Raw genomic sequence first — 9,285 nt, 5'->3', positions numbered from 1 at the left:
TATATAAAGATATCTGATCTGCGAGGTTAGTTGCAGCATTACTTACAATAACCGAGGCATCAAACCATGGATATATTAACATGTAAATAAAAAACTGTGTTATTAATGTACAAAAAATACTTTTCCAGCTAAAAGATGAAAAGTGAATCTCTCACTTCCTACAATGCAGTTGAAACTAGAGGATTCTCTGCTAAACAAAAAAAGTCTATTTGGAAATTAAGTAGAGCTGTATCTCTAAGAGGAAAGTAATACCATACTATGTTAGCAACAGATAAACACTTACATGAAAGGAAATACTTCCCAAGTTATTGTAGTGAATAATTGAAAGATGTGAATTAAAAAAAATGGATCATACCTAATTCAAGGCTAATTATTATAAAAGGATTTTCAGGACATTTTGTGATAGTGATATTATCTGGAAGTGAAAAAAATTACAGCCAATAAAATTCTTGAAAGGGAATACAATTATAAAAGGAAACTTACATGACTAAAGATTGCACACAAACATTAACTCAGACAAGAAGAACAAAAAAAAAACATCCATTGGCTGGGAAGGTAGCTCAGTGGTAGAGTGCTTGCCTTGCATGCATGAGACCCTGGGTTCTATTCCTCAGCACCATATAAGCAGAAAAAAAGGCAGAAGCAGTGCTGTGGTTCAAGTAGTAGAGCGTTAGCCTTGAGCTGAAGAGCTGAGGAACAGCGCCCTGGCCCAGAGTTCAGGACCAACTATCTCCCCCCCTCCCCCCCACCAAAAAAAATCCATGGAAGAAAAAATCCACAGAGAGACCTATATTTTATATTTTCAAAGATTCTAAACCACATTATTTAATAGTGAAGCCCAACTAGACTTGTTGTTATTGTTGTTTGTTTGTGCTTATGCTCTAGTTCTGGGTTGCAAATTCAGGGCCTGAGCACTGTCCATGAATTTTTGCTCATGGCTAGTGTCTATCAGTTGGAGGCTCAACATTTTATCATTTAATAGATTATTTAAGTAGTTTACCTATTATCTCTTTCCCTCTGTTTACATTAAAATAAAAAATCTAGAGTTTTGGTTATTGTTCACTAATATATTTGATCAGCACTCTGAACATGAGTAGAGCAAATAGACATTGAATCAATTGATTACTTCAAAATCAGGTGTGGAAAATTAATTAATTCTTAAGTAGTGAGGGTACATTGCTTGACAGTTTAATTTAAATTAATATATGCCAATACAACTATAATATAATTATTTAATACTATACAAATCACTAGTTTATTTATTTATTTGTTTATTTAGTGGTGCTAGGGTTTAAACTCAGGATCTTATGTTTGCTGTGTAGGCACTCTACCACTTAAATTTCATCTCTAAACCTTTTTAGTTTCAGTTGTTATTCACATTTATGCCAGGCTCACCTGGACTCCTGTTCTGCATTGCTTAAAAGACACTTGTATAGCACGACTATGTTTATTGCAGCACTATTTACTATAGCTAAGATATGGAACCAACCCAGATGCCTCTCAATAGATGAATGGATCAAGAAAATGTGGCATATATACACAATGGAATTCTATGCCTCCATCAGAAAGAATGACATTGCCCCATTTGTTAGGAAATGGAAAGGCTTGGAAAAAATTATATTAAGTGAAGTAAACCAGGCCAAAAGAAACATAAGTCCCATGGTTTCCCTTATTTGCAATATCTAGTATATGTCTGAGTCAAGCAAAAAAGGTCAGATAAGGTGATGTTAGGGAAATGAACCCTAAGATATTTATTCAAATTTTTTTTCTTTCATGCGATTGTTTTTAACGCATTTATAAGATGATCTCTTTGTTGCTTTGTATGTCCCTCCCCCACAGTATAACCACTGCTTTCACTGTATTTGATGTCGGTATAATTTGTGAAGGGGAAGGGAAAAAACAAATCGTTTAAATAGGGATACAGGTGGACCCATTGCAACAATGAGATGTACAAGTCGTTATGTCGAAAGTGAACTTTACAATTTTGGTGCGGGGGGCGGGGGCCGGGGGAGTGGGGAGGATGGGAAGGGATGGGAAGGGGAAACAAAGGAGGAGGCTACAATGCTTGATAAGAAATGTACTCATTGTCTTGCCCATGTAATTGTAACTGCTCTGTACAGTATTTTCACAATAAAATATATGTATAAATAAAAAATATATATAATAAAATAAAATTTAAAAAAGACACTTGTATCACCTCATTTGGGTCTTTTTTCATTGAGGGTTGATTTTGAACTATGATTCCCCCAGTCGTCACTTCCTACCTAAGTAGTTAGAATTAGGGCATCAGCCATATGCTACTATTAATGAACTAACTAATGGGTAGACTAAATTAAAAAAAAAACAGGAGAAGTAGAGTTATGAATTTCTATGGAGTTGAAAAGTGCTCATTAGAAAGCCCAGCTTAGCCACACAGTAACCCAAATGAAACTTTTAAGTTGCTGCCACTCATACCACTGATTATTTGTGTATTTCCCTCACATTTAAAAATTTTATTTTTTCTATATTTTTATTATTAATACTTGGTGTCTTACTAAAATCTGCATGAACAGAAAAGATTAGATATCCAGAAGTAACATAAAGACTTCCACCTTTGGCTGTGGTGAATAACAAGTAGTGAAGTTATAGTCACGCTGACAAAAACAAAAACAAAGCAAAATCATGAACAAAAAATATTAAATTATTATTCAGATAGTGGATAATATAAAGCAAAGAACTGTAATAATTGAAACATGGGAAATGCAAGAAAGAAAATTTGGGGTTGCTTTGGCTTTGTATCTACTGCCTATGTGCTAAAGGAATACATGAAAGGTACCATCTTGTTTACCGTGTCTTGACCCAATTGGTCCTTATAGAAAGCTTTCACAACAGCTAAAGAATACATGTACTTTTAAGTAAATATGAAAAATGTACCAAGATAGATCACAAGCTAGCAAACTGTCTAGCTATAACAAATTTAAATTAAAAATGAATAAGAAATATTTAGAAATCTACATATACTTGGATGAAAGAGAGGTTACTTCTAAATAATCCATGTGTTACAAATCACAAATGAAATAAGAATATATTTATCTATATCTATCAGCAGATATATGATAAATAGGTAGATAGATAAATGTTGAAATACCATATATTAACTTTTAAGGAAGTATCTAAATAAGTGCTTAGAAAAAGGTTTGTAGATTTATATATTTATGTACAAGATTACATGTTAAGAAAAATGACATAGGTTTTTCTTTTATCATATTGCTTAAAGATTAACAAATTAATTCCAAATGTGTCCAATACAGATAATACTAAACTGCAGAAATAAAATAAGGAACATTAATGAAATAAAATAAAAATATAATTCTTCAAAAATGTTAAAATTATTAGGAAGTCTGATGAAGAAAAAAACAAGAAATCCAAATTGCTAATATAATATAAAAAGAGAATGTCACTACTGATTTTTACACATAGAATAATAAGAGAATATTTTAATAGCTCTAATAAATAAATTTGACAACTTAGATGAAAGAAGTGAATCCCTGAAGATTCACACCTTCAAGAAACTAACGTAAGATGGAATAGAAATTCTGACCAGCCTACACATCTAGTAAAAAGGAAAATTTATTATCAAAATAAGAGCATTTTTAGTAAAATCAAAGGCCTAATTCATCTTTTACTAAGAAAGTTAGAATTACAAATCTAACACTGAATTTTCCCAAAAGTAATGATGGAATACTACTGCTAAGCTTATTTTATGAGGCCAACGTTACTCAAAACTGACAAAGAAATCTAAGGAAAATGAAAGACTAATATCCCCCATGAATAAACATGTAAAAATTCCTAACAAAATGTCTGCAAAATGAAGCCAGCAATATATAAAAAGAGGATAATATATACTGAGCAAATGGGATTTCTTCAAGGAATGCAGTGTTGTGTTAGCCTTTGAAAATCAATTATTATAATACTTTATATTAACAGAAAAGGAAAAATAGCTTAGAAACCTCTTATTTGAGGCAGAGAATATGTTGTCAGTCTTACAAGGGCTTCCTCAAAGTACCTATAGATGATACCATGTAGAATGGTGGATTACTGAGTGACTTCCTCTACACTGGTAATAAGGCCAACATGTCTGCTTTTACCAGTACTATTCCATGTCATGCCAATGAAGCAAGAAAAAAAAAGTAAACAAAAATTGGAAAGGAAAATTCAAATCTGTCTCTCCTGGTAGATAACATAATTGTTTACATAAAAAATCACAAGGAATTTTTTTAGACAACTGCTACAACTAGTAGGTGAATTTAGCAGAGTTGCAGGTTACAAGATTCATATACTAACAGCTTACAACTAGAAAATATATGTTTAAGAATGGATCCTCTGTACAATAGTATTTAAAAAACATAAAACAGTAACACACGTAACAAAAGGTTCCACTGAAGCAACAAAACACAGCTATTTTTTTCTATTAAATTAACAAAAATCTAAGCCAATGGAAAAGTACCTCATAGCTATAGATTACAGAGTTCAAAACTGTTAGGATATGAATTCTTTACCCCCTTCCAGTTCATATGTACATTGAACAAAATCCCAATGCAAATCAAAACAGGCCTTTCTTGAAGAAATATAAAAAGTTGATTCAAATTTTATTTGGAAATGCAAAATACTTAGCATAGCCAAAAATTCTTGGGGAAAAAGATAGGAAGAAGACATAATATTCAACATCAAGGTTTATAATAAAGCTATCATAATTAAGAGAGTTTAGATTCTCTTTAATGGTAGATAATTACATCAATAGACTAGGCAAGAGATTGCAGAAATAGACCTACATTTATACAGTACAATTGAATTTCCACAAAAGCATCCAAGCAAATCAGTAAGGAAAATCATTTCAACAAATGGAGCTAGATCAACTGAATATCCATATGGAAAGACAGGAAGATTGAACTCTACCCAACACCAAACATGAAATTTATTCAAGAGGTATTATAACCTAAATGCCAATGCTCAGCTTGTGACTCTCAAGGCAAATAAAGATTATCTTGGAAAAGTAGAGGTAGACAAATATTTCTTACTCTGTACTAGGAATTACCATAAAAAGAAAATGAGTGAGAATAACTTACTCATTTGGAATAATATATTTGGAAAATACAAATTATAGCCATTATGAGTACCTGTGGAACTACTGAAATTTCTAAAATTTTTTTTAAAAAAAACAAATAACAGTGAGTAACTGAACCAAATAGAATACTTGCATATTGCTACTGATGATACAATGATACAAATCCTTTAGGGGAAAAAATCCTTTAGGAAAAAGTCCTAACATTTTGCTTGGAATTTTTACATGTTTATTCATTGGGGATATTAGTCTTTCATTTTCCTTAGATTTCTTTGTCAGTTTTGAGTAACATTGGCCTCATATAAGTTTAGCAGTAGTATTCCACCATCACTTTTGTGAAAATTTAATGTTAGATTTGTAATTCTAGTAAACGAATAGCAGTTTCTTACAAAGTTAAATTTATACCTACCATATGACCTAGTCTCCACTCTTAGGTGTTTTCCAATAATCATAGAAACATATGTCTATAAAAAACTTTTAAATGAATGATTTGGCATTTTTATTCATAAAAGCCAAATGCTGCAAACAATGCATATGTTCATTAAGAATGAATAAATTAGCTGCACAATATACAAAGGAATACTAATCAGAAATACAATGTATCAAACTTCTAATACAATAGGAATAAATTTTATAAAAATTTTACTACATGAAAGAAGTCAAACAACTAAAACATACTGTGTTATTTTACTATACTATAGGAACACACACTCCGGGTTTTTTTTTTTTTGTCTATATAATAAAAATGTTTAATGCTGCCAAAAAGTATAAAAATACAGCAGGAATGGCAGTACAATACAAAGTATTCTCTCCTAATTTATTTCTTTTACATCTTTCTACATTTCATACACACATTTAAGAAACACTTAACCATATATCAAATGAAAGAGTTCTGCAGTCTTCTGCTGGTGGCTGCTCTTCATTCCCTGGATGTTAAGTTTACTTTGTAAACAGACAACTGTAAGGCAATCTACGGGTTTAGCAAGCCTCACTTTAGTTTCCGGAGTGGGCTTCAGGTCTTGCTTTGTACATCAAAGGTTCAAAATTTATAGCTGCAGAATATTCTCAAGTCATGAATGCTTAGGTGTCTGTCAATCTTGGCCTTTTTCTTTTTCGTTCAGTCTCACTGAGCCTCTGTTTTATCTTCTGCATCTTCTGAGCTGTGGTAGCCTTTCGGTCCTCTCCAATACGTTTCCGTAGAACACTCTCGCTGTTTTCCTCCATGGTATCTTGCATTTCAGAGGAAAGTCCTGTACACCGGTCACCTGTCAGTTTCTCTTCTTCTAGACCGAGTCTGTTTCCATTATACTTTTCAATGATTATTTTGTTCGGTGAATGATTGAAAGCAGGACTTAAGTCTTCTTTAGAAAGTTCTTTCCACCGTTTCTGTATATTTGAATCTCCCTCTATACACTTTGCTCCTTCTATAATGGCCATATAAGAGAATCTGAGTTGATCTGGTGTTTGAATAAAGTCCCATTCGCTATTTCTCATATTCAGTAACACTTGTTTAATATTAATATCATCTCCTTTTTCTATCAGAACAAGACATGTGTCTACTAGAGAGAAGGTGCCAGAGCGCCCTATGCCTGCACTACAGTGGATCACTGCAGGCCCGTGGTCAGGGTTCAAGGAGCCATATTCTCTCACTTTAATCAAGAAAGTGAGAAATGAAGCTGGTGATTCAGGTACTCCAAAATCTGGCCAGGTAGTATAATGAAAGTGAGATATTGTTCTGGATTCACCACTATCCGTTATTTTCTAATTGTGGTAGATGTACTGTATAGCATGACTTCACATCTTCAGACAGGAGCTTCACACTAAATCCAATTTCTTCAAACAGCATCTCTCGGTCATCTATTGGCCAATATTGGGCACATTTAACAGTTTCTTTCTCCACAATTCGGTTTAGCATGACAACTGCTTTGGTCTTCTGCTGCCAAACCATGAGCCAGAAGTGACAACATGTGTTAGGAAGTGCACCCTGTGTTAAGATATAACTCCTTCGTGCCTCTTCTGTGTCAATTAAGCGGGCATTAATAGAATCATTTTCAGTATTTTGCAGTTTAACACGACTATGATCATATGGGCTTACGTCTCGGATCTGTTTCGATCTCTGTTTTCTGGAAACTTGGCACTCTATGAGGATAGTCATGAGACTCATTTCGAATTTCCCAGTATAGCTGCTGCCAATGGGATTGAGCACCCAGCTCCTCGAACTCCCGTTTGGTGGTGGTAGACATCCAGGCCAGGATCCACTGGCGCAGGCTGAACCTCCGCAGGCGGAGAGGCTCAGGCTCCGCTTGGCCTGGGGAGAGCGCAAGCGCTGTCATACTCTAGGTTTTTATAGGACTAAATGCTTTGTGAGCATATCCATTTTCAAAATCCATAGAGTTGTTCACTTATGACTTGTGAGTTTCCTTCATTAGGAATTTTACCTATCCGTTTAAAAGACTAAATTCCAATTTGGTAAAGTTGCTTTTCACCGCCTAGGTATCTGAAAGTGATTACTATGTATCCCAGTTTACAAAATGAGGAAATGTACAGAGTAAAGGAAAGTAGGAATTTCTGTTAACGAAACCTATTAGCAGTATGGAAAGATGACTAGAGTATACCATGTTCTAAGGGAATGCAATTGGTATGGCATGCCCAGGGAAAAGAGACAATGTCTGAAGGGAAGAGCCTGTTAAACAGGAGAATATGAGTAAATATCAAATGTGTCTCAAAAACAGGTAAGAGCCAGAAGTAATGGGTAACAATTTGGCCATAAAATTATTGGTTACCTTGGCTCAGAAACAAAATTTTGTCATAAAAGTCTGGGCTGACAAATCTGTATTCATCGGCAGAGATTGACTATACTCATCCCTGAGTTATAAACACCTCAATCTGCCTTCCCTGCTTATTGGCCTTATAAAATCCAATCTTGTAAGAAGCTGGGAGGGAAGTCCACTTGCACTTCATCTGCAAATGAATACCAGTGCTGCTATTCTTCCAGTTTTTATTCAAATATGCGGAATAACCTACTGCTCAGATTTAAGACACAGGTAACTTTTATTTTTTAAATCCAATTCCACTCATGTCTTTCTTTAAGCCCTTGACTCCAAAACAGTCTCCTTTAGATTTGGTTTGCTTGTTTGCTACTGTCATTCTTTTTAGGGCTTGCGGCTATGACCCTAAACTGTAGCCTTGTCATTTGGGAGGTTATGACACATGTCTTGATAGACAAATGCATAACTCCAAACTTGAATTACACATCACCCTGTTTTAGACACTTGATAAGATCCCTGCTATCTCTTTTCAGAAATCATTGAGATCAGTGTTTTCAGTGGCAAGAAAACAACAGACTTTTAAAAAATATATTGAATCTTGACACATTCCCTCATGTTTCTTCAGGATCTCAGTTTTACCTGTCGCCCTCTGTCCTACTCGGCTGTAGGAGCTTCATGGTATGACGTGTTCTGCCGATTCCTTGCATTTCTCTTTCAGTATGAACCACGAGGCTTCATTCTATGTGCAAGTGCAAGAAAATTACACCATAGTAATCGTATGGACTTTGCAATCTCAAGGCATTATTCAACGGCAAAGCTGCATCTCTGGGAAATACATCAACAAAATTTTCTAGGTCAAATTTCACAATAAAATTAGAGCAGACAAATAGATTATCATTTGTTTTTATGGTACTGTTATTTTTAGTGTTTTTTTTTAAATTAGAAACTGTCATAGTGATTTCCATAGTGATTCTACTGGTTTACAACCCTATTAATAGTGTATGTGGTCATTTTATTTTTTCTCCTCCTCTATATCCTTTATGTCCTTGCAAACATTTGTTGTTGTTTTCTTCTAGATACTCACCATTATGACTATAGGAAGATGAAACTAAACGTTGTTTCTTTTTTATTTTCACTTTTATATGGCTGTGTTTCTTGAACATTTCTTCACCTACTTATTTACCATTTCCCTTGAGAAGTATCTCTTGCATTCCTTTTAGCCATTTAATAATTGAGTTGATGATTCTTTGTGAGTTTAGTTTTCTGTTGTTTTGTTTTATGTTTTAGCCCTCTTTATATTCTGGTTATTAGATCGATATCAGATGTATAGCTGGCATAGATTTTCTCCCATTCTATAGGCTGTCTTTTCAGCCTTGTGTCTATTTCCTTTACTGTGCTGAATCGCTTTAGCTTTAT

General features: G+C 34.0%; 1 protein-coding gene across 1 annotated transcript; it reads right to left on the bottom strand.

The window, feature by feature from the left end:
• Positions 1-6,120: 6,120 nt before the first annotated feature.
• Positions 6,121-7,344, bottom strand: LOC105990085 (tyrosine-protein phosphatase non-receptor type 2-like). Its single transcript, XM_013022402.1, is given in 4 exon segments — positions 6,121-6,856; positions 6,858-7,204; positions 7,207-7,239; positions 7,242-7,344. Coding segments are annotated over 4 exon segments (1,158 nt in total). The 3' UTR covers positions 6,121-6,181.
• Positions 7,345-9,285: the final 1,941 nt, after the last annotated feature.

Source organism: Dipodomys ordii, unplaced genomic scaffold (assembly GCF_000151885.1).
Source record: "Dipodomys ordii isolate 6190 unplaced genomic scaffold, Dord_2.0 Scaffold62, whole genome shotgun sequence".
In the NCBI taxonomy this organism is placed as follows: domain Eukaryota; kingdom Metazoa; phylum Chordata; class Mammalia; order Rodentia; family Heteromyidae; genus Dipodomys; species Dipodomys ordii.
Note: the sequence above shows the minus strand (reverse complement) of the source record. Positions and strands in the feature narration are given on the sequence as shown.